The sequence below is a fragment of the Trachurus japonicus genome, chromosome 18 (genome assembly GCF_045865225.1).
Source record: "Trachurus japonicus isolate A0001 chromosome 18, Traja_1.0".
NCBI classification, from domain to species: Eukaryota; Metazoa; Chordata; class Actinopteri; order Carangiformes; family Carangidae; genus Trachurus; species Trachurus japonicus.
The window spans coordinates 15,256,996-15,283,088 of NC_140924.1; the positions used below are offsets into that span (position 1 = coordinate 15,256,996).

General features: G+C 40.4%; 1 protein-coding gene across 1 annotated transcript; it reads right to left on the reverse strand.

Moving 5' to 3' along the window:
• Positions 1-2,884: 2,884 nt before the first annotated feature.
• supt16h (SPT16 homolog, facilitates chromatin remodeling subunit) lies at positions 2,885-25,080 on the reverse strand. The gene is made up of 24 exons (XM_085760539.1): positions 24,821-25,080; positions 23,258-23,350; positions 22,947-23,117; positions 22,454-22,606; positions 22,215-22,361; positions 21,064-21,215; positions 20,315-20,487; positions 19,509-19,599; positions 19,327-19,400; positions 19,094-19,206; positions 18,905-18,970; positions 18,181-18,279; positions 17,642-17,757; positions 16,205-16,358; positions 15,972-16,099; positions 14,955-15,217; positions 14,746-14,864; positions 13,607-13,845; positions 12,741-12,816; positions 11,037-11,206; positions 7,864-7,993; positions 6,789-6,912; positions 5,928-6,002; positions 2,885-3,948 (listed from the first exon to the last, which is right to left on the reverse strand). Exons 1-24 carry the CDS (start codon positions 24,884-24,886, stop codon positions 3,833-3,835), a joined length of 3,108 nt encoding a protein of 1,035 aa, XP_085616665.1. The 5' UTR covers positions 24,887-25,080; the 3' UTR covers positions 2,885-3,832.
• Positions 25,081-26,093: the final 1,013 nt, after the last annotated feature.

Below are 26,093 nucleotides of genomic sequence, written 5' to 3' on the forward strand. Positions count from 1 at the left end.
GTGGAGCCCCCAGAGTTCAGAGCCGAGTTCACAAGCCGGTTCATGTCCTCGATGTTGAAGATGGTGGCCAAGTCGGTGAAGCTCCTCCTGCAGAACCGCTGGGCGTCGGACCAGGACAGAGCGGTGTCGATGAACTGGTACCGGAGGAGGGAGTGGGCGATAGGACACAGAACTGTGGATGGAAAAGAAAAAGAACAGAAAATCATGAACAGGAAGTCGCTCAAGATCTTCCTGCCATTCTTCAGAGGGTTGGAGGCCAAAAGTACCTGTGAGCAACAGGAGGGTAGAGCCTCTCCACATCGTGTCCAGGCAGCTTTCTTCACACTTTCACTACGACACAGAAGCAAAATTTACTGCAGAGCTGCAATTCAAAGATGAACTCAAGTTTCATAATTAAAGGAATAGTTCACCAGAAAATGACTCATCATTCGATCATTATTGACTCACCCTCATGCTGATGAATACTCGGGAGTAGTTTTTTATTCCTCAAAGTCCATCTGGAGACCCGGGAGGGGGGGGTGCATTGTCCAACGAAAACTTTATATGAGAGTCAATAGCGCCCGACACAAAAAGTCCATAAAACTACCCAAAAACTTTGTAATCTTCCGCTGTGTCCTGAAGGGGTCCAGAGTTTACTCGAAACAACGTCATTAAGCACATTTTTAAAGCCTAAACAATCCTGTATTGCGCTCTGACATTCACATGCGTGAGGGCACGCCCCAGGCAAATTCAATACAGGACTGTTTAGGCTGTAAAAATGTCCTAAATTACGTTGTTTCGAGTTAACTCTGGACTATATCCCATCAGGAGACTTGGATTGCAGCAGACGAGCAGTAAGGAGGAATATCACAAGGTTTTTGGTTAGTTTTCTGGATGTTTTTGTGCCCTATTTCTCTCATATAAACTTTCCGTTGGACTACAAACCCGAGTCTCCAGATGCACTTTGAGGAATAAAAAACGACTCCAGAGTATTCATCAGCATGAGGGCGAGTCAATAACGACTGAATTTCATTTTTTGGTGAACTATTCCTTTAAGCAGTTATGAGGTATTTTTAAAATGTCAAAATGTTTTTACATATTTTCTACCCTTTTTTCCTAGAAGATCACTTTTTTTTCTCTTTTCTTTTTAAATGTCCACAACCACACAGTGATATTAAAATTCAGTTTTAGGGCCCCCCTCGAAATCGAGAGGATTCCTCTCAAGGGGTTTATCCGAGTCAATAAATTTGAATGAAATTGTAAATGATAATCTAGTTTTTATTTTGACACGTGTAGCTTTTGATATTTTAAGTACAGCTGACTGATAATTTCTGACAAGTTGTAACCAGGACCTTTAATTGCAATTAAGTATTTCTGAATGTATAAAATGCTTCCACTTTTAATAAATAAAACAAAAGGATCTTAAAATGTGAAGAATCTTACCCTTAACCCCCTTATCGTCATATTTAACAATTTAATATTACACCTGATTCATACAAAGAAAAATACAAAATACTGTCTCATCCTCTAAAAGCACAGGGTGAGAAATATTCAATATTCAAGAAAAACCTTTATCAGCTACTTCAGAAATATGAATAAACTTTTCAAAATCAAACAAACGCTCAAGACAGATGAAATAAAAATGAAAATTCAAAGATAGGAATAAGATAAAAGTTTCACGACCTTTAAAATTGAAGCAGAAACTACAAATGAATGAAGCTCACTTACCCGTTTCTGCTTCTACACAGAGGTTCGTCCTCCACGTTGCTGGGCACAAACTCTGTGGCGACCAAACCATCTTTTACTATACGATCAGGACATTCTTCAGGAAAATGTTCTCACCAGACAAGTTTCTTTCTCCTACACATTTTTCTCCGACATGATTTTCCAGACCAGAACAGGTTTTTGACGAGTGGGGGGTGTGGTTGAAAGGTTACCGAGGTTAAATCCCACTTTAAATACTGGATTGTTTAGTTTCAGAATAAAAGCTTTTTCAGCAAAGATCCAGAGATTAAAGTTTTTAGCTCATTAACAAACAGGTAGAACATGATTATTTTTTGCTGATGGTTTTGTTTTGTTTGTTCTTCAAATAGTTTTTTTCTTCCTTTTAATTTTGTTTGACAAGGCAACATACTTGGATAGCATTTAAAACACAATGCTATCCTTCATCTGCTGTAGGTTAATTATCAGTTTAGTTGTTTTATCCACTTTCTCCAAAGCGCCTTTATCCACAAAGCTTTTCAAAAATTGTATATTTTAAAAATCATTGTTTTTTGTAACATTTGTACACCAGAATCCAGCTGAGGTTACGTGAGGTCCAAATACTGGAAAAATACATTTTAATAAAAGAAAAAGAAAAAAAGAGGTGAAGAGAGCATTTTATCAGAAATTACAGATGGATTCAGATTAAATCAAATTTTAGAGGTATTACGTTCCCTGTACATTGAGTCCAGATAAAACTTTTCTTTTTGCGTTTTCAGAGAAAACTTTTCAATCACGTAAATCTCGTTTAGCATATCAACCTATTCCTCAGTGGTGGGAGGTTCCACTTTTTTTCCATCATATAATAACATCAAAACCTATAAGAAGTAAAACCTACAGGAAAATCGTTAATTTATTTATCTAGTCAACAGTTTTTTTCCTTTTGGTTTAAATTTGAATTAAATTTAAATTTTGCTTAAAAGAAGGAAAGAAAAAGTCGTTTCAGTCTCAATAAAAACCAAAGTAGAAACTGGAAACCAAACATCTCCGTGTGAACGTTGCTGCAGGTCCGACTAAGAATCTCAGCGATGCACTGAGGCACCGAGCAAAAAACACCCGATACGTTAAACCTGCGAAGAGAAAACCGAAGACGTCGCTGCTGCCGTCGCCCTGAGAGACATCACAGACCGTTGAAAACAAAAACTACAGTTCCTTTTAATTTTATTACAAAAACAAAAACAGGATTTTCAGAATTAACAGTACAACATATCTACTCAAGATGAACAAAAAAGGGACAAAGAGGAGGACAAGTGCTAGGGAGACTGTGTGTGTGTGTCTGTGTGTGTGTGCGCTGTCTGCTGACGTTTACAAACCCATTTTTTTTAAAAAAGAAGAAATGATCAGAAAAATGTGTATCTGCGCCCCTTTCAAAATAAAAGACAATGTTTTATCTTATTAGCACAATTTAACAAAGACCGAAGAAAAACATGATGGGAAGTGGTGAAGAGGGAGAGAGGGAACCAGAAGCTTCTCAGTTATTATATAAAACACTTGGCAGAGGATATGTCAAGTCCTGTCTTTAATTATCCATTAATAGAAACTCAACTTTTTTTTTCTTTTTTTTCTTAACAGAAAATAAACAATGCTCGCAATAAAAACCCATTTAAACACACACACGCACGCACACACACACAAACATGAAACCCTGATGGATGGATGGAGGCGGGAAGAGGAGATAAAAGAATGAGGAAAAGAAAATAAAAAAGAGAAAGAGAGCGAATTGATGAATGGATGAATGAATGAATGAATGAAAGAGAGGTGTGTGTGTCTGTCCTGCTGGTTTCAACATGACACGTCACTGACCAACACAAAAAATAAAAAATAAAGGGGCTTCTACGTCTATATACACGTCGTTGTGTCTGAGCGTGTGTGTGTCTGTGTGAGGTGTATGAGTGGGGAAAGAAAAAACAAAACAAAAAACAAAACAAGAGCCAGTTGGGGTTTGAAGGATGAGGGAGGGAGGGAGGGAAACGGAGAGGGAGGGGAAGGGGGAAGGGGGGTTAAGGGTCAGCTAGGTTTGGCAGTATGTGTGTGTGTGTCTGCATGTGTGTGTGTGTGTGTGTGTGTGTGTGTGTGTGTGTGTGAGAGACATTTAGTGCCGCCGCTTCTTCTTGCTGGGAGGAGGAGGAGGAGGAGCTGGTGTCCGGCCCTTCCTCTTCCTGCTGTTGGACGTGTCCTCGACGTCCTCATAGTGACTCTCTCTGTCCGCTGCAGGACGACGACAACGACAACATGAGTTACACACAATCACAACAACACATGGTGCAAAATTACTCACAACATAATCAAGATCGCTTCTATTCACAACATTATTTATGCCAACTAGGGATGTCACAATTTTCTTGGTGCAATTATTGTCAGAGAAATAATCATGGTGTTAGGATTATCACGGTTATTATGCATCAATACATTTCACAACACTATGAATGTGTAAAATCAAATATAGTCAAAATATAATTACATTATTAATCTCTTAACTCATTGAGTGCCAACCACGTAATTTCTTGTTTTTCGTTCCCATGCGTTGAGTGCCAAAAACGAAATTTTTCGTTTTTTGCTTTTTTTTTAAAATTATGAAAATAGACACTTTAATAATAATAATAATAATAGTTGTGTATATTTATCTTATACGAGCCCTTTGATCCAGAAATGCGAGTGTCAGAAGAGCGACAGACACAAACAGAGCACCTTTCATAAAAGACGCTCTATCTCCTTTTCTAGAAAAAAAAGGAGGGATTTTGGTGAAACCCAGCCATGTTTAGCTTGACTTTTCTCAGGAACGGAGGCACATAGAAACAAACGGTTTGTGGCCATTTGAAGCATAAAGTTAAACCTTTCAAATGAGCTACAGTATGTGTTGGTGGCAATAATATAGAATACACTATGGCTCTACATAAAAAGTCAAAAATGGTCTAAATTGCCGGTACACTTGACTAAAACTTTGGAAAGGAGCGCGGCACTCAATGAGTTAATATGGGACCAGTTATTAACCCACTGGGAGAAGTGTTTGAAATATTCAAGTCATTAATTGTCTGTTTTTTTCACAATACAAATGACACGCTAACATTTAAATTCCTACTAATTCTGTGTTACTTTAGATAAATGGACCAGTATCTGTGCATTTTATCTATTATCTGCAGATATGGTTCCAACACAATCTTTTTCCAGGGTTTCTGCAGGTACCAGCAAATCTAATTTAATGCTTTTTAATGCCATTTCAAACATTTTTAATGCCCGTGACTGCAAATACTATACGTGTGCATACATACACTTACCTATATACACATATACACACCCAATTACTTGGTTCTGCATGTTTATCACACCAATAGGGGAGCACCGACTGCAATTTTCTGGTCAATCACCGATTTTTAAAAAGCCTGACCTGCCGATTCCGATTTTTGCTGATAGCGATTAAAAAAAAAAAGTCAACAGTATCCTGCCACCACCTAAAAATATGAATTTAGAAAATTCTCCATTTCTTCACCCACGTTTAATTTTACTGTAGTATAATCCCCCTATTTTTCTGCTTTTTGTGCTGTATAGGGATGTAATGATATCAAAATCTCACTGTATGAATCAATCAATTTTTTAATGCCTTTGAGAATCGGATTTAATGCCTTTTAATGCCATTTAAGGCCTTAATTTTAGAAAAATATATTTAATGACTTTTAATGCTTTTTAATGACCTGCAGAAACCCTGTTTTCAGAAAGTGACGGTATTTAGGAATTTTTACGATCAATTAATTGTGGCATTTAATACCACATTAATACCATTAATTGTGAAAACAAGTAATTGTGACATCCCTAATGCCAACTGTTACTTTTACTCCAGTACGTTTCCCCTGAAGCATCTTTCATAACTCATTACTACAAAATAAAAGTCTGAAGACATTCGTTGGACTGTAATGACTCAGGTTTTGACTTAACGAACTTCACATCATCAATTATAGAAAATTTTCATGTGAAAATTAAGCATAAAATTTAAATCTCTTGACTTTATTTGCATTTTCTCCAAATGTTTAGTTGGTTGCATCACTGAACATTTCGCAGTGTGGCGCATTATGGCGGTGAGACGACTCGAAATGTTGATGGGAACGATAAAGTTTTGTTTTCCTTTCCAGTTATCAATAAAAAAAACAGGAGTCTGTTTATTCTCCATAAAAGCAGCAGCTACAGATACAAACCTTTCCTGGCCTCTTCCTCCAGCTCGTCCCAGTCTTTGCCGCTCTCCTCCTCGCTGCCCAGCGACTCGCTGTAATCTGCAACGCACAACAGAATCAGTATTAATTCACAGATCACAGCTTTAAAAAACAAACAAACTATTAGTTCACTTATCAAACCTGTCAGCAATTTATTTGTCTGATCAATCTATTAAAACAGGGTTCCTACACATTTCACATTTCAAAATTCCTTACTTTTTCCAGACTTCTCTGTATAAAAAAAATCTAATAATTTGTGACATTTGAGTGATTAGATGTGTATCTTGTAAATAAATTATGCAATTGATCATTTGTTTTCATTATTCTGAATTTGTATGCCATTATGTCACCAAACGGTTCAATAGCGCATACAGAATAATTAACCCAAATAACTTCAGATAAGACTATTAGAAGTATTAAGATAAATATATTTCCATCCATTTTCTATACTTTTCCAGACCTAGAAATGTATAAAATCAAATTCCACACTTTCTATACTTGTGTAGGGACACCGATTAAATCATTTTGTTTACAAAAATTATGAAAAATAATTAAAAACGAAGTGAAACTTGTCTGTTCTTCACATTTTACAAGCTGGAACCAGGAATCGATCATCAATCAATGCTCACAAGTTACAGATTATTCAACTTGCCAATTTCTCACTCTATTTGTGTTAATAAATGAAGTCTCATACCGTTTAATAATAATAATAATAATATAATAATAATAATAATAATAATAATAATAATAATAATAATAATAATAATAAGAGCATCATTTCTTTCAGGGATCAAATCAAACGAGGGGAAAAATTGCCAATTTATTTGACTTATCGGTTCATCTTACTAGAGTCCTCCGTCTCCGAGCTGTAGTCTTCGTCGCTGTCTTCCTCCTCCTCCTCTTCTTCGTCCGCAGACGGGTTGAAAGTCTCGTCCTCCCCAGACTCCGAGTCTTCCTCTCCGCCACTTCCCTAAAAAACAAAAAAACAAACAAACAAACAGACGCAGTGAGACACACGACGACATGAGAGACGCGATTGATGGAGGAGAATAAGAGGGGTAGAAGGAGGAAGATAGGAAGAGGAGAAGAAAAAAGAAGAGGAAGAAGAAGATAAAAGGAGGTGCAGAAGAGGAACAAGGGGGAGAGGAGGAAGAGAAGAAGAAAAGGAAGAAAGGGAGAGGAAGAGAAGATGTAGAGAGGGAAGGAGAAAAGGAAGAGAAGGCGGAGAATAAGAAGGGTAGAAGGAGGAAGACGGGAAGAAGAGGAGAAGAAGAGAAAGATGAGGAAAAGGAGGAGAAGAAGAGGATGAAGAGAAGTAGGGGTAGAGGAAGAGGAAGAGAAGGAGAAGTAGGAGGAGAAGAGGAGGAAGAAGAAGATGAAAGGAGGTGCAGAAGAGGAAGAGGAGGAAGAGAAGGTGGAGAAGAAGAGAAGGAGGAAAGGGAGAGGAAGAGAAGATGAAGAGAGGAGAAGGAGAATAAGAAAGGTAGAAGAAGGAAGATGGGAAGAAGAGAAGGAGGAGGAAAAGGAGAAGAAGGAAGAGAAGTAGGAGAAGAAGAGGAGGAGGAGAAGGAGGAGAAGAAGAGGAAAAGGAGAAGAAGGAGTAGAAGGGGTAGAGAAGGAGAAGAAAGAAGAGGAAGAGAAGAAGGAGGAGGAGGAGAAGAAGAGGAAGAGAAGAGGAGGAGGAGAAGTAGGAGAAGAAGAGGAGGAAGAGAAAAGGAGAAGTAGGAGAAGAAGAGGAAGAGAAGAGGAGGAGGAGGAGAAGGAGGACAAGTAGGAGAAGAAGAGGAGGAAGAGAAGTAGGAGAAGAGGAGAAGAAGAGGAGGAGGAGAAGAAGGATAGAAGAAGGAAGACAGGAAGAAGAGGAGAAGGAGGAGAAGAAGAGAAGGAAGAGAAGGAGTTGTCGTCGTCACGGCGACCTCACCTCGCTCTCGGGGTCGAGGAACGACCAGCCTCCCTGCTCGAAGAACCCCTCGGGGTCGTCGACGATCGTCTTCATGATCTTGGTCCAGTTCAGCGACTGGACGCCCTCGGTGTACTTGATGTCACACGAGCTGCGGACGGAGAGAGAGACGGGAAAACAACAACGTTAAAAACAAACAACAACAACAACAACAACTTTTTATCGTTCTTTCATCGTGTTTTTAGATTAGATTAGATTAGAAATACTTTATTTAATCCCCGAGGGGAAATTCAAAATGTCACAGAGCAGCAGCAAGACAACACAGATCACAAACACTAGTGATGTAAAAATACATGAAGACATAAAAACACAGTGAACTAAAACCCAGAATAAAAAAGAAATAAGTATATGAATAGGAGGAATCGACTGTTGTTTACAACTACTTCCGGGTAGAAAACCAGCATTCGAACAATAGTGACGGACGAGAGTTTCACTATATATATCTAATTTTTCATGTCACTATATCGCCGTTTAGACTAATCTGATGTTTGTAAAGTTTATAAAACCAATGATTGGACAAACATTACTATTTATGTGTGCACATTTTTGTAATTAGTCATGGTTATCATAGATCAGGGATGCAAACGGGTCAGGACCAAAAAAGAGAGGAATTGTCTGGCGTGGGGGGGTGCTCACCATTAACAAATGATTACATTACAATATCATGGAAAAGTCAAGTTCCAGTAGTTCAACCCCAACCAAGTATTGATTGATTGATTATAGACATAGTTTTCAGAAGGCTAACATTTCTATATTAAAAATGCTTTAAAAAAAAAATCCTTTGCAATATTTCAATTTTGGAGATACTGAATTTTAGGTCTTCACTGAATGTTAGTCATAATTATTACTATTAAAATAAACTGAATAAATAAAGACATGGGATGTTTCATTCAGTGTGTAATGGACATATAGGCCTATATAATGTGTTAGTTTCACTTTAATTGAACACATTCTACATGGCGGAGGCGACGTGTGTCCACGTAGGGCTTCCTTCACCTCTAAAACGGGGCAGAGCTCCGTGGAAACACCTGCCTGACACAGTAACGTAGGGAACCGTGCACGTCCGTGGAGCTGCACGGGGGAAAAAACGGCGTTGCCGTCGCACCGACTGCACGCGGATATGCGCCGCTTATGAGCGCGCATGTCGCGCGTCTACTTTGGAGGTCGGCTGTTACCAGTATAATCAGAGACCATGAATGAGTTCGCCTCAGTTTCACGTGATTGTCACCGTCAGCCTGTTAGAAAAACATTTTACTGACCCCAGCTGAGACACTGAGACCCCCCCCCCCCCTCTCCCAAAAACAAAAACTCTTCGGATCTGAACGATTCACACAAGTCACCTAATTGGTCATGAAAAAAGCGAGTTTCGCTTTTCGGCGCGCTGTTTGCATCCCTGATAGATTAGCCGGGCTAACGGTTAGCTACCTGTTTAACTTTATTAAAGCCTTTGGAAACCTGACTATATATGGTAAAAATGCTTATATTATATCAAAGTCAAGTGCCTCATTAAGCATCCACAAAAGTCTGAGTGACAATAACTATTCATAACTATTAGAAAACCTTGTTTAAAAACAGCTCATTTTGCTATTGAGGCACTATTGATGCCACTGGTCAGGACAGTGTGGGCGTGGCAGATAACGCTATGATTGACAGCTCCATTGTCATAGCAACACGTCAATGGCGACCGTTAAAAAAAAAAAAAAAAGTCCTCACCGGAGGACGTGCATCGATTGATTGATGCTATTTAGCAGCTAACTAGACTACCAGCTTCGTTTTGGAGCGTCATAACCGTCTTTGGTCGTAGTCTCACAGAAAAAAAAAGCTTTTAACCGTCACTCATGTCTGTGTGAGCGCCAGGAGGGGCTGACTGACACACACACTGAGACACAAGGCAGGTCGCACTGGAAAGCTAATAAATGCTAAAAGCTAATCGCCAATTTACACACACCCTCCCTCCCTCCCTCCCCTCACCCCCCCAAAAAACCGGCTGTATCGGCTGTATGTAGAGAGGAGTTGTGGGCACACACACAGACAGACAGACAGACAGACAAGGTAGGTCGCGCTGGAAAGCTAATAAAGGCTAAATGCTGATCGCGGATTTACACCCCCCCACACACACACACACACATAAAAGAAACGGCTGTATCGGCTGCATGTAGAGGAGATGTGAGGAGTTGTGGGCACTGACAGACAGACAGGGCAGGTCGCGCTGGAAAGCTAATGAATGCTAAAAGCTAATCGCCACACACACACATCCCCGGTTGACATGGCTCTGGTTGTGAGGACTTGAGAGGAGTGGAGGAGCGACCGTTAGCAGAACGGTTTTGTTCGCCGCCACTGGGGGGCTGGGTGAGAGAACTGACGTGGCGATTTATGAATGGTTAGGATTTATTGCGTGATAAATCCCAGAGATAACTCCGCCCAATTCAAACCTACTGTACAAAACCTTAAAAGACAAATATTTTCAATTTGGATGGAAACTTTTTTCTAATTATTTTTACATGTTTAATAATATGTACATAAGACCCTAAAATACATGGTTAGGAGGCTTTGGTGGATTTGGGTTTCCAGAGGCTTTAACTCAGTGACTCAATAAACGGTTCATGAAAAAATATTTTCTCCAGCGGATATCTGAGTTACAACATGACTGAGCTAACTGGAGTAGTTTCATGTCGTGTCCGACAACGGGAGGGTTTTAACAGCTGACGTCCTGGTGTTAGCTTAGCTACCGTTAGCTGTCCCTGTCAGCTGCAGCCACTGGTGCTTTCTAGACACCGTGATTCTCCCAAACTGAATAAATCCAACACACAGCAACACAAAACACACACAGAAGTAGTAATGTTTCTTCAATAATTTCTGATTTGTCTAAACGATGATAGGGCGTGAAAAATATGATATATATAGCTAAACTCTCGTTCGTTACTATTGATCTCATTCAAATTACGTGCTGGTTTTCTACCCGGAAGTAGAATGTAAACAACAAGGCGATTCGGTCTATACGAGATGCGTGTAGAAGGTTAAAAAGTTAAAGAAGTTAAGAAGTTAAAGAAGTGCTGGGTCCAGGATGCTTATGGTGACTGAATTAATCAATCAGATTGAGGAGTTGCACAGCTGTGTTGCCGTGGCGACCGTACTTGAGCCACTCCTTGATGGGGTCGAGCGAGTTGACGGGCACGGCGTTGATCATGGTGACCTTCTTGTTGTAGTCCTTGTACACGACGACCACGTCGAAGTTCTTCAGGTGGAACTGGACGCGCTCGAAGTGGACGAGCTCGACCTCGTCCAGCGTCACCACGAAGGGCGGCTGGAGGGACGGACCAATCAGACGCCGGCGTGGGGGAGGAGGGAGGGAGGGAGGAGAAGAAACAGGAGGAGGAGAAGACTCGTTAATTAAGATTCAAACAAACAACTGTTACCGAGGGAAAAATAAAAAACACTTTTGACTGAAGATCAACGTTCGATTTAGAAATTGAACAAATACATGACAGAAGAAGGAGGAAGGAGGGGAGGAGAAGAGGAGAAGAAGAGAGGGAGGAGGAGAAAGAAGAAGAGAAGGGAAAAGAAGGGAAGAAGAGGAGAAGAAAAGGAAGAGGAGGAGGAAAGGGAGAAATGGAGAAGATGAAAAGAGAGGAGAACGAGAATAAGAAGAGTAGAGGAGAAGAAAGAAAGGGAGGAGGAGAAGATGAAAGAGGAGGTACAGAAGAGGAAAAAGGAGAAGAGAAGGAGAAGAAAAAGAAGGGTAGAAGGAAGAAGAGGAGGAAGAGGAGGAGGAGAAAAAGAAAAGGAAGAGAAGAAAAGGAAGAAAGTGAGGAGAGAAGATGGAGAGAAAGAAGAGAAGGAGAATAAGAAGAGTAGAAGGAGGAAGACAGGTAGAGGATAAGAAAAAAGAGGAAGATGAAAGAGGAGGTGCAGAAGAGGAAGAAGGAGGGGGGAAGAGAAGGTGGAGGAGAAGATGAAGAGAGGGGAAGGAGAAAAGGAAGAGAAGGAGGGGAATAAGAAGGGTAGAAGAAGGAAGACAAGAAGAGGAGAAGAAAAAAGAGGAGGAGGAGGAGGAGAAGGGGAAGAAGGAGGAGAAGAAAAGGAAGAGAAGAGGAGGAAAGGGAGAAGAACAGAAGATGAAAAGAGAGAAGGAGAAGAGACGGAGAATAAGAAGCGTAGAAGGAAGAAGACAGGAAGAAGAGGAGATGAAGAAAAAAGAGAAGGAGGAGGAGAAGAGGGAGAAGGAAGAAGAGGAGGAGGAGAAGGAGCAGCAGTTAACAAGCTACAGCCGATACAAACTGGCCTCTAACTAGAGCACTGGAAAAGAGAGTAACGACACCACCATTGACTCCCGTGGTAATAAGGGTTTGGCGCCCCGAGTGGCAGGATATGGGAATTGCAAAAGCGCCCAGAAAACTCATTCACTCCAATGTATGTGTGTTGCCCACTTGCTTGTAAATTGATGAAAACTGCCGTGTTTTTGTTTTTAGGTGTCTTGGTCATTTTAAATTATACTTATAATTTGTTTATTACAAAATGTAGATTGAAACATTAATGTAGACAACTGTTTTTTTTTGTTTTTTTTTACTCGCCTATGTGTTAATGTTTATCTGTAAAGGATCCTCAATGATGCTATTAACGTGGGTGATCTATAAATGTCCTTAAATTATTGAAAATTCCACACTTGCTCATTCACCAACAATGCAGAGATGTCAGTTCTTGGGCGCTTTTGCAATACCCATATTCCGCCATCAGGAGGCGCTTCCATTGGACCAATGCGTGTCGTTACTCTCTTATTCCAGTGCTCTACCTCTAACTAACTCGATCGTCCAATCGGATCGCTGCCTCCGACGACTCACCCATTCGGTGACGTTGACGAGGGAGCTGGACGTCGGCTGCAGCAGACAGGTGCTCCTGTAGGGGGCGCCCTGGAACCTGAGGACAGAGACGCACAGCGACCGTTAGCTTCAGGCCGCCACTTCTCCCCCTTCTACCGTCCTATTGGACGAATCGCCTTGTTGTTTACAACTACTTCCGGGTAGAAAACCAGCATGCGAACAATAGTGACGGACGAGAGTTTCGCTATATATATATAATTTTTCATGTCACTATATCGCCGTTTAGACTAATCTGATGTTTGTTAAGTCTATAAAACCAATGATTGGACAAACATTACTATTTATGTGTGCACATTTTTGTAATTAGTCGTGGTTATCATAGATTAGCCGGGCTAACGGTTAGCTACCTGTTTAACTTTAATAACTCAGTGACTCAATAAACGGTCCATGAAAAAATATTTTCTCCAGCGGATATCTGAGTTACAACAGGATTGAGCTAACTGGAGTAGTTTCATGCCGTGTCTGACAACGGGAGGGTTTTAACAGCTGACGTCCTGGTGTTAGCTTAGCTACCGCCGTTAGCTTAGCTAGCTACTGTTAGCTGTCCGTCAGCTGCAGCCACTGATGCTTTCTAGACACCGTGATTCCCCCAAACTGAATAAATACAACACATAGCAACACAAAACACACACACAGAAATAGTAATGTTTCTTCAATAATTTCTGATTTGTCTAAACGGTGATAGGGCGTGAAAAATATGATATATATAGCTAAACTCTTGTTCGTTACTATTGATCTCATTCAAATTACGTGCTGGTTTTCTACCCGGAAGTAGAATGTAAACAAGGCGATTCGGTCTATTAGTCGTCGTCTCGTGGTCGTCTCACCCGAGGTCTCTGAAGGGAACCTCGAACTCCAGCTCCTCTTTCGTCAGCGTCTCCACCTTCTCGATGAAGTTCTTGAAGGCCGACTTGAGCTTGTGCCGCATCTCGCGCTCCATCTGCTCCGCGTACAGGTCGTCGCGGTCGTGCATGTGTTGGTGTTTGCCCAAGTCCGTGGTGATCTCGCCGACCTCCGTGTAGAACTGGACGTCCGTGTGGCGCCGCTTACCGAACATGATGGCGTTCTGGGAGGGGAGGAGGAGAAGGGAACAATGAAATGAAACGTTAACTTCTAATCACGTTTTTACAACTGTTAAAAAAATAAATAATTATTCAGTTTTAATTCCTTTGGTTTTTTTTTTTTTCTTTGTAAGTAACTCACAAAATTGTGTAAATTCAACTTCAGGTACGAGAACATTATTATCAATTAAAAAAAACATTTTAAGTTTTTTCTTCTGTCAATAAAGTTATGAAGAGTTCATTGTTTATTTTTTGGGGGGGTTTTGATAATGATCTTTATGATTTCCCTTTTTGTTTTGTCATTTTATTACTGTTTTTTCCATTTAAAACTATCATTTCTTGTTTGTTACATCTTCAAAATAAAAGCCTTACAAGACATTTTGTGTTAGTCTGAATAACGTTTATCATTAAACACTATATCAGATATCCTGTTGTATTTTCAGGAGGTAAATGTTGCGTTTTTAGAACTAGTTTTTATTTCTTTGTCTTAAACAGTGAGATTCGCTCAAAGGCAACAAAACCCACCTACAAGAAAATTTAAACTCACAATTTTCCACGTTTCATCTGATTTGTTTAATCTGTACAAAAAGAGTGAAAACACATTTCCAATCTATAAGCTAAGATAAGATAAGCAGCTGTTTGTTTATAATACGTGTCCACGCAAATTGCCATCAGTACCCTAAATAGTAATGTTGTGACAGTTTGTATAAATTAAATTGAACCCTTATTCCCACAACAGTCGACCTATGACACGATACATACGTTTAGTGACGGGGCCGTTCAATATCAGTTTAATTAAATATTACGTATTCTTTATGTTAAATATATCATGAAACTGTACCAGTGCAGCTAAAAACCAAAACTAAACATCAAAGAGAGGAGGATCGAGTCCGCCGTGACCTCACCTTGAGGTGGAAGTGCAGTACGATGATCATCTCCCCGTCGCACGGCTGGAAGATGGCGTGTTTGATGTTGTTGTAGAGGATGTCCACTTTGTCTCCGCGGACCGACGTGAAGCGGAAACCTGCACGAGAGGAGACGACCGACGTTTATAAGTGCACGTTTAAAACCTCCTCCACCTTCTTCTACTTGTACTTCCTGTGTGGTGGCTCACCGTTGGTGTGCGCCTCCAGCGAGCCCTGCATCCTCTTCTGTGCGATGTTGGGTCGGATGTAGAGGTCTTTGAGTTTGGGGTTGCTGCGGTTGAGGTTGATGACGAGCGAGTCCTGCTTGACGATGCCCTCCTTCTCCTTCTCCTCCGCCTCTCGCGTCTTGTAGCGCTTCTGCACCTCCTTGATGATGCGGAAAGCGTTCTGCAGGTTGGTGGACGGCACCGACGTGTCGCCGGGAGCCTTCATGTTGGACGCTCGGTACGTGCTGAGCAGAGAGAGAAAAATAAAAAGGTGTTAAAATTGTAATAATAATACACAGGTGCATCTCAATAAACTAGAATATCATGGAAAAGTCCATTTAAGTAGTCAAAAAAAGCCCCAACCACATTATGGTGCGCATGTAAATGGACATACTATTCAGAAGGCCAACATTTCCATATTAAAAATATTTTGTAATGTATGTATGTATTTTACTGGATTCTGAGCCGTGGGGAAAGCAAAAGAACTGTCAAAAGTCCTGAAGGAGAAGGTTGTTCAACTTTATAAAACAGAAAAAAGGATATAAAAAGATATCCAAAGACTTGAAAATTCCCATCAGCAGTGTTCAAACTCTCATAAAATAATTTAAATTGCGAGATTTCTGGTGTGAGGGACGAGATTCTATTGTGTCATAGGACAAATGTTTATGTGTGGTGTGCTGTATTGTACGATAGAGTACTAGAGCCACATTGAGAAAAGCATTTTTTCCACAGACTTTGAGAAGAAAGTAATAGTTTTACGAGAATAAAGTCATCATATTACAAGAAGAAAGTCATCATATTAGGAGAAAAAAACATAATTTTACGAGTATAAAGGCTTAACAGTGAGTGGATACAGTAGGCTGCTACTTAGAACAGAAGTCTAAACGAAACAGGCGAGAGTGAAACACACAATAGATGCATTTTCTTGCTTTGGCATCAGCTAACGGGGATTTGTAACATAATAAAAACAAAAAAAGGACGCAAATGAAAATAACTCACATTTCTTTGACGAATGTGGCGTCGGGGTTGGGGAAGATGTTTCCTTCCTGTCGGCCCAGCGAGCTGCCGGGGACGTAGAAGTTGATCCTCAGGTAGGTGTAGTCTCCTTCTACGGACATACTGATGTTCTGCAGCAAACGGCAGAGAAAACAAACGTCAGTCGATGTGAAAAGAGAAAATAAACAAACAGACATCAGGATAAAGAAACAAATACTGTGTCGTCGTCCACGTACCTTGATGGTGGCGATGTGGAACGGCGTGGCGATACCAAAGACGGGCATGACGACGGTCTCGTACTTCTTGTCGATGAAGATCTTCATCTCCCTGATGTCTTTTTCTCGAGGCATCTGAGACACGTTCTTGTAGGACACGTTGGATTTTCTGGCCCTGAGAGGAAAAAGAAAAAAAGAAAAGAGAGATAGTGGACTCAATTAACGACCGTGAACTTAATTACAGCTGAGTGGCGCCTCCGCAGCTCCTCGCCTCAGGGACGCAGACAATTAAACGGAGCCTGACGGGGAGTTTGTTTAGCAGGAGGGACGATGCACATCAGATAAACTGTTTAGTGTTGATGCTGCTGCTGTTTGGCAATCACTTTATCAGTTAGATAAAGACTGAATAATTAGTTATTTTTGTGCTGCCCATGACGTAATTATGCATTTATTTAATTTTACATTTTAACAGGCATTAAAAATAGGAGCTGTAAACATGGACTTTTAAAACAAAAGGCAGAAAACTCATTAGAATAGAATTTAAAGAGCTTTTTGAGAAATTTCCTTCGCCCAATTACTAATTGATTCGTTTAGACATTTGGCTTCAGCAACAGCGACATCATTTCACAGATAAATGACTTCAAATCGACCAAAAAAAAGTGGTTAAACTAAACAAAAATGGGAAGAATAAATGAGTGTGAGAGCGATTTATCCGTCAAAAGTTGGCTGTCGGGTCAGAACGTGGTTGAAATTAAACTGAAGCCGATGCGTCGTATCAATGCATCTGAAATGAATGTGTATGTTCCTGATGTAAAAACAATGTGTGTGACAGTTTCCAGTGGTCGTTGAGGTTCAGGCAGAGAGTTGGTTGGTGTTATATAGATGAAAAGAAAGCATCAAAGAGGACGGGACTTTTCAGAAATGCGAATAAAGTTGGATAAAACAAGTCTAGATTAACAGATATCGTTATCGACCAAAAAAAAAGAAGAGGTAAAACAAAATAAAAATGGGAAGAATAAATGAGTGTGAGAGCGATTTCTCCGTCAAATGTCGACTGTCGGGTCAGAACGTGGTTGAAATGAAACTGAAGCCGATGCGTCGTATCAATGCATCTGAAATGAATGTGTATGTTCCTGAAACAATGTGTGTGAAAGTTTCCAGTGGGCGTTAAGGTTCAGGCAGAGAGTTGGTTGGTGTTATATAGATGAAAAGGAAGAAAATAAAGCATCAAAAGGGAACGGGACTTTTCAAAAATATGAGTAAAGTTGGATAAAACAAGTCTAGATTAACAGATGTTGTTATCGTCGACCTGTTGTCTCATCTTCCTCCACTTCTATTAACCGAACCCTCTCAGTTTGGACGGATCTGACTGTGTAAAGGTTCAGTCCTCCCTCCCTCCCTCTCTCCGTCCTGTAGCGCCCCCGTCAGGCCTCCTCCTCCTCCTCCTCCTCCACTCACTTCTGAATCTGCTGCTCTCCCTTCTGCTCCGTCAGTCGGCGCCGGGCCTCTTCGTTCAAATGGTTGGCCAACTCCTTCTGGTGAGCTCGCCGCTTCTCCTCCGCCGTCATCTCGTTCTGGGGTTTGACAACAGACACGAGTTGAGTGACGGTGAAACAGACACCAGAGTCCAAGAAAGAAGATGCGTGTGAAACGAGATGATGAAGAACGAAACATAAAAACACAACACACATGCAGAATTACAGGCATGTGTCACGGCTTTGGATGATAAATTAAATAAAAAAAAGATCAAAATGCACAAAACAAAATAAAACACTGAAATGAAAATGACAGAACATTTTCCCATCAGCAAAGTGGATTTACTACTGAACCAGTTCAGCCGATGAGATTTTTTTCTTTTCTTTAGAAGAAACAATCGATACTTACCTTCCCAAGTAGCTGATAGAGTACAAAGACATTCACACTCTTAGTTATTGAGTCCGTCCAGGAGTCAAATCAACACACTGATCAACATGCACGAGCGTCGACTACACACTCACTCTGGTTCTGTCGGCCAGCAGCGCCGCGCTGCGAGCTCCTTTCCCCAGCAGCTCCTCCGCGTCGTCGCCGTCCTCCTCCTCGTCGTCCTCATCGTCGTTCTGACAAACGCAGAGAAGAAGAGAGTGAGTCAAGTGTTCATGATGTTGTCGTTTTGTTTAAATTAGTTCCTCATAACAAAGTCACAATAAACAAAAACACTAAAACTGGATTTCACCAACAAAAGGTTCATTTAATCTGAGATTAATATATTCAGAGTTTAGTAAAACCAGGATTCACATAAAATAATCCAGGTTTAAGATTAAGCCAGTTTAGTTTTTAAAAATTAAGTTTAATCAAAAGGGGCAAAGTGCACATATCAAAGTTAAAATTAAATAATCTGCTGCACAAGAATTTCTATTTAAAGTTGGGATTTTATCTGGTTTAAAAATTCAAAAGCTCCAATTTCCTATGAGATTTTCTACAGGAAACACAACTGAGAACATAAAAAAAGTATAAATATTACACAACGCTCTGGAAAAATAGAGGAAAAACAGTCCAGACATGAAGGTTCCCAATGAAGACTGTAATAAACTATTGTGTCGCCTACGTTAAACCGAGTTTACCTTGAAATAAAATTGAAAATATAAATGGTTGCATAAAAGAAAACATGTAAAAATGTATCATCAGGTTTAATCTAAATATATTTCAGCTTCAACGTGTTTCATCGTTAGTGGATTGACCGACCTTCAGGAAGATTCCCACGTTTTTAATCTTCTTCTTCACAGGTGTGAGTATCGTGGCGGCCTCCTCCTGTTACAACAAACAAACACAAACAAAAACATTTCAGGTTGTTAGACGCTGCAGAACTGAGTGACGTGACCCGACCCTGAACGCCTCGCGGTGACGAGGAGAAGAGAAAGAAGAAGATCTAACCTCGTTGATCTGTATTGTGTCGCCGATGAACAGGGCGTACTTCTTCTGCTCCTCCTTCTTGCCGTCTTTATTCAACAGGTCGGAGAAACCCAGACTGATACTCAACACCATGCCTGCAGGACGCACACACACAACGTGACTTTAACGCCTCTTTGACACACTGTAATTCAACAGACAGAACCAAACTAACCAATATCTGCAGATAATCAATCAATAAGCCGTCGAGTTCTCACCTTTTTTCAGTTTGTACTGGTTTTTCGCGTTCAGAACCAACGATCCTTCTCTGAACTCGATTCCCATTGCGAAGCTTTAGAAGAAAAACGCAGAGAAAAGTCTTGTGAGTGTTAAAAAAAACAAAAAAAACTTGCGAACACTCGGAGCAGAAAACTAGGAAACGTTGGCGTTAACAACTCACCCGAGGTTTTTGGTCAGCTTTGATACGAGGTCGGACTTCTCCTTCTTCACGTACTCCACGACAGCGTTGTAGGCGTCGCTGATTTTTACACCTGTGGACGAGATGGGACATGTTCATTAATTATGGCAAATTAAAAAAAAAAATGTATTGTTCAAAATGAACCTGAACAGGGAGTTTGCGCGTTAAATAATGAACAAATTTGCTTCTTTATGTGAAACCAACTTGGATTATTTATCAATAAAAACACAGAAAAGCTCAAATAAAGACATAAAATCTGTCATCTACACATCGACCAGATACTTGATCAATTTTCAAGCAAAACAGAATTGTATTTGCTTCTGTGAGCTTTTAAAATGTGCGGACCTGACTAATAATCCTAATAACTTCATATTTTATCAAGAAAAACACAGAAGAGCTCAAATAAAGACTTGAAGTTTCACTGAATCATTGTTCAGAAAAATAAATCTTCTACTTGATCAATAATTTGAGCAAAACTAAATTTGATTTGCTTGTGTCAGGTTTTAAAATGTGCGGATCAAGACTAATAACCCTAATAAACTTCTTTATGTGAAAGTAACTTGATTATTTATCAACAACAAACACATAAAAGCTCAAATAAAGACATAAAAGCTGTCATTTAACCATCAATCCAAAAAAAAAAATCAAAAAAAAATCTGATACTTGATAATTTAAGCAAAACTATATTTTATTAGCATTGCTTGTGTCGTCTTTCCGACTAATAATCCTAATAACTAATAAATAACTGATCCCGCGCTTTCCGCTTCCCGCCGCGCTCCTGAACCCACCGTGTTTGAGCTCCTTGAGCAGCTCCTCCTCCACCAGCAGCAGGAAGTTGTAGTTGTCCTGCATCTCCTGCGGCGGGTCGACCATGAGCGTCCGCACCAGGTTGGAGCAGTACGACTTGTAGCGGATCCCCATGGCGCACGTGATGGCGCCGAAGTGCATGTGGTTCTTATCGCTGAGGATCAATGAAACGTCTCGGTTATTCAACAAACATGACGTTGGACAGATGTCACGATTATAGATTTTCTTTGTACGATTATTGTCAGAGAAATTAATCACGGTATTACGATTATTATGCATTAATTAATTTCACAACATATGAATGTGTAAAATCAAATACAGTCAAAATATAATTGCATTACAAATTTTTACACTAAATATTTTAAGTATCTACTATTCATATATAACCAATTATTAATCCTCCAAGAGAAGTGTTTTAAATATTCAAATCATTAATTGTCATCTATAGCCTACTAAATGTTTAAGTTTATTTTAATTGTTTGTATTTTGTCACAAATCCTACCAATTGTATGTTACGTTTGGTAAATTGACCAGTATTTCTTACATTTACCTTAACTTTTGTGCACATCTGCCTCTGTGTTTCCAACATAATCTTTTTTGGAAAGTGACGGTATTTAAGAATCTTTACGATTAATTAATTGTGGCGTATAATACCGCGATTAATTGTGAAAACAAGTGATCGTGACATGCCTAGCAGCGTGTCTGTGGAAACGGGGCGAGTGGCGAGTACCTGACGACGCTGAACTTGAGGCTGTAGTTTCCTCCGCTCTGGATGATGGGGGGGTAACACATCTCCACCGTGGACGGGTCGGCGCCGCCCAGGTACTTCTTCTCCTCGATGGCCTTCTCTACCGACTCGGCCAGTTTACTGTGGCGCACTTTCTGTTTTGGGGGAGGAAAATCAGAAACGTTAAATACACACAACATTAAAACATTATGGGATGGGCATTTCAAGCAAAAGCACCGGGAACTATTAAACCATTCTTTGAATATTAATGATAAGTTTGTTTTTTTTATTTTAAGAGTTATACACGGAACTTTCTGATGTCTGTAGTCGTTTCTCCTTCTGCGACAGTAAAAAGCAACATTTACATTTTTCCTGACTTTACGATCCTGACTTTACGATTTTACGTCTCGTAAACTATTTGATTTTTTTCTAATTAAACGACTATTCAAATATTCTAAAATCGTTCCCTAACCCTAACCCATCCCAAATTAAAACCAAGTGGATGAACAGCTTTCCAAGAGTTTGTTTTCTCCCTCTTTGCCTACAAGTGTTTAATGGCGTTTGCCAGGTAAAGACTGTAAATAATAATCTTGTTCTTAATGTTTTGCACAGTAAAATAAGAGGTAAAAATTCAAATAAATAAAAAAATGGACAATTTAAAAAGACACGGAGGTTTCCAATCACATCACAGCTGTCGCTTCCAAGTGTCGTTATTTATAATCGTGACACAAAAATAAAAGCTTTTCACCACACAGTTTGCATGTTATAGCTGCTTTCACAGCGTCAGTACAGGAGAAAATAACATTTCTCTCACCTGGAGCCGTTATTTCCTGATGGTTTAACCACGGCTACACATCATTTAAACAGCCTGTGTGCACTACTTTTAAATTGTTACTCATTTGTGTGTTTATTAATGATCAAAATAAACAAAAAAACTCAATTTTCAAGTCAGATGAAACAACTGGTGTAACTTCTTGATTTAAGTTTCAGCTTCATGACAATAAGAGCCAATTGTCTGCACGTAAAAAAGGCAAATATGGGCAGGTTTCCCACCCTGATTGAAAAACTACTAGATCTCAGCTCAGACTTTAGGTTAATTAAATGCTTTTTGTGGTGAAAAGATTTTAAAAATCCGCGTCCTTCCTTTGTCTCACCTCGTCGGCGTCGACGATCTCCATGACGCGCTCTTTGAAGAACTTGGAGTAAACCTCGCTGGTGATGGCCGCCGCCTTCTTCATCAGGCCGAGCTCCCCGTCCTCCTTCACCGCCATCGTGTACGCGACCACGGCGCTGATGTCCACCTGCGGACGATTAAAGAGAGAGAGAGGCGTTAAAAACAAAAGCACACACACAATACAGACAGTTTGAGGCGACATCTCAGATCTCGTCTCACCTTCTCCAGACCCTCCGCTGTGATCGTGTCGTTCCAGCTCTTCATGTACTCGCCGGGGAACTTGTCTTTGCTGAACACTCCCACCGTCTTCCCCTCTTTGCTGCCTCGGATCGCCTCGATCATCTTGTCGAAGTTGGCTTTGTTGCTTTCATTCTGAAAAACACCACGGCACAGTTTGTTTTAACAGAACTTTCCAGCACTTTAATTAGGAAACTGAATCCTATATAGATATTTCAAAAGTGACTTGTGTAGATCCGTGGGAGAAATAAATACTACAAGGATTCACAGACGCTGATTTCTGTTTTGGGGTCTGACTCATAGCAACATTTAAAAGTAACTTCAAGCAAAGAAACAAACTTACACATACAAAGGTTTGCCAAAAAAGAGGAAGCTTCAAATCTTGTTTTGCCACAACAGATTTACATTTCAGTGAAGAAAACCACAACCACAATATCTGGAGATCATGCATGGGTACAGCTCCGTCGTTCTTTACCTTTTCTCTGGTGAGCAGGGTGATGGGTGGGGCGCCGTTGGCGTTCTCGTTGCCTTTCGTGATAGCCACCTGTTTGAGGAAATCCACCTTCTTCTTGCTGGCGAGGAAGATGATTTTGGTGTCGCAGAAAACCATGATGGTGTCCGTCAACTCGTAGCCAAAAAGCCAGGTCTGAGGAAAAACACACATTTTAAGTTTATTTAACCTGAGAAACAGCTGATGTGAAGCGATTAATCCGTCCATATAATCGCTGAATATACATGTCCGCTTTAGCTATTGCAATTACCCGCAGAACAGATAAATGCCCTCACCTGTATGGCCGTGGACTTGGCGTACACAATCTCCTCATCCACCCCGACGGACACAACGATGGCGTCGACTTTACCGAACTCATCCTCTGCTTTCTGGAATTGGAAATAAAAAATAATAATTAAAAACAAAATTAAAAAAATTAAAAAAAAAAAAAAAAAGATAAGCACATGTGATTTAATGTTGTACAATAAAGATGAATGAAAACATCAACAGTGTTTTATTTGGGGGGTGAATCCTGGCAAACAAAGAGCTGGTTTCCATTGAGATGTTAATGAGAGAGTGATGGTGAATCTGAGTGAGAGTGGAAATAAATAGCATCACTGAAAAGTTGATACTTCATCAGCACCTGATGAATTATCAACAAATGGAGTCTGAAAGTCTCACAAAGTTCATTTAAAGTCTTTCAACACCATTGATAAGAGCACGTTTAACGTTACTATGCACATCTGAGACAATTACCTGTGTGATTGAGCTGCACTTTCAACCACAAACACCACGTTAAAGCTTCCAAAAACGAGTTAAAGGTGTTAAAAAATAAATAAACTATGAGATTAAGTGGAGTAAATGTTAACATTTCACACTTTATATCAAGTAAATTTCCAGAAGCTGCTGCACATGCCACTTGGTCTCTGATGCTAATTAGCCACGGCTAGCATTAGCATTAGCACGTAGCGACCGTTGGAAGTCTAAAACTGACACAGTTAGAGGTGAAACAACTTAAATGTCAAACATGAAGACGATGTGAATTATGTTGGTTTTAAACTTGGGTTTATTTATTTATAATATAATCAAAAAAATAATAATAATTGGCCAGAGCAGGTCCAACACACGTATAACTGGTTCTGATGCTAATTAGCCACAGCTGGCAAATTAGCACTAGCACGTAGCCGACCGTTATGAGTGTTAACTGACACAGCTCAGCTTCGATAATCACACAAAAAGAAATCTAACATGACGATGTGAATGGTGTTTTTATTTCTTTACGACTCTTTATAAAACGTGGATTATTTATTTCTATATTTATAAAAAGAAACGAGCCAGAGCAGGTCCAACACACGTATAACTGCTTCGTTAGCTCGTTAGCACTTGGGAGCTAGCAGCGTTAGCTTAGCTTAGCTCAGCTCGGTCGGTGAATGGGCTGATCGGTGTGTGAACATGAGGCGGCTGCAGCCTGGTCCTCTTTCTGTCTGTTTGCCTGTATGTGGTTGTAATAATGCGGCTCTTGGTGGTACATCTTCTAGTTTTGGAGGAGGATTTAAAAAAACAGGGGAGCTTCGGAAGAAACAGCGGTGGTTTGAGTCTAATCTAAGGCCTGTTTCCCCCCTCCGCTACACCGTCCTCCGCCTCCTCCTCCTCGGGTGTCGGTGTGCGGTGTGATGCGGGCAGAGCGGAGCGCTCACGCCGACAACAGAGTCCCAAGCTCCGGGGCTGAAAAAAACGCGGCAGCAGCTCTGCATCTAACACGTCCACACTACAGCTACTTTCTGCACGTTTACGTAAAAAATAAAAACAAAACAAACAAAAAAAACAAAACACTATTTAAAATATAAAATAAAATGTACCTTCCAGTTGCTGTATAATCTCTTGATCCGGCGGTAGTACGCTTCCTTGTCCAGGTTTACCGCCATGGTGACTCCTCTGCTGCTGCTGCAAACTCCAGCTCCCGGCTTCGCTGCTCAGCAGGCCGGAGGAAGAGGATGAGGATGGTGATGATGATGATGATGATCCGTGTCAACTAACAACAACGCACTTTCTTTCCACGCCTGCTACGAGATGCTGCTGCTGCTGCTGCTTGCTGCTCCTGTTCCTGCTGCTCCTACCGCCGCTGCTGCTGCTCTTTACTCTCGGTGTTTTCACCACAGAGGCCTCTTCTTCCACCGAGGAGCCATGTAAAACAAAACAAAAACCGCGCACTGCCCTAATTAATTACAACCACCACCACCACCACCACCCGCCGCCTCAGGTTAAAAAAAATATTCAAAAACAACCTTAAAAAACGCGATATAATTTCTCCCCCTTTTTCTTCGCCACACACACACGCACACACCGAGCTGGTATAATTAAGACCTCGGACCCCCCCTCTCTCCTCCTCCTCCTCTCCTCTCCTTCCTCCTCCTGTGCCTCTCTCTTTTTTTTCCTCTCCCTCCCCCTCTGGCTCCTTACATATCAGCAGCGTTTATAATAAACAATCGTTATTCAAACCATCTTTTATTTTTAAGTCCGAGTTCAACATCGGTGCTCGACTCCGACTGAAATATTTTACGGCAAATAAATAATAAAAAAAAAAAAAACGAGTGCATGAACTGTTTAATTGTGAATCCCTGAACCTCCCTTTTTTTTCGTCACTTTTGCAATTATATTCAGCGGTTTATGGCGCATTTTAATGTGATTTGTAGCAACAGCGCCGCCTGTCTTGTGTTGACCACGCTGCTTTTTCCCGCCATGGTGGGTTTTCCCGCCATCGTCATCAAACGCTCCTACCGACGTCAATCTCGCGATACAATCTACACCTGCAGGGAACTCTCGTTTTCAAGCCTTTATGAGACTTTTTTCGTTTGTTTTTATCAATATATATAGTTTTTTTTGACCGTATAATATAATATAACATAAAATAATATAATATACTTGTCTAATAAAGTTAGTACTAAGAGGTTTTTCTTACTTTTTTAAGCATAAACTATTGTTTTTGAGTAGTTACATCAATTATCAATATATACTGATTGCATTGAGTTCTATAAGTAAAATTACATTTTCCATAAATGCAGATTTCAGTAGTGAAGATATCAACAAAATACAAGTATCCAAAATAGACTTATTTGGTGTTATAACACATTA

Excerpts from the sequence above, each read along its gene's own strand:
- supt16h (XM_085760539.1), bottom strand. The coding sequence starts at position 24,886 with ATGGCGGTAAACCTGGACAAGGAAGCGTACTACCGCCGGATCAAGAGA. Across the intron at positions 22,607-22,946 it reads CCCTGCTCACCAGAGAAAAG|AATGAAAGCAACAAAGCCAA; the intron begins GTAAAGAACGAC and ends GGTGTTTTTCAG. Across the intron at positions 18,280-18,904 it reads ACGTGGGAATCTTCCTGAAG|AACGACGATGAGGACGACGA; the intron begins GTCGGTCAATCC and ends TGCGTTTGTCAG.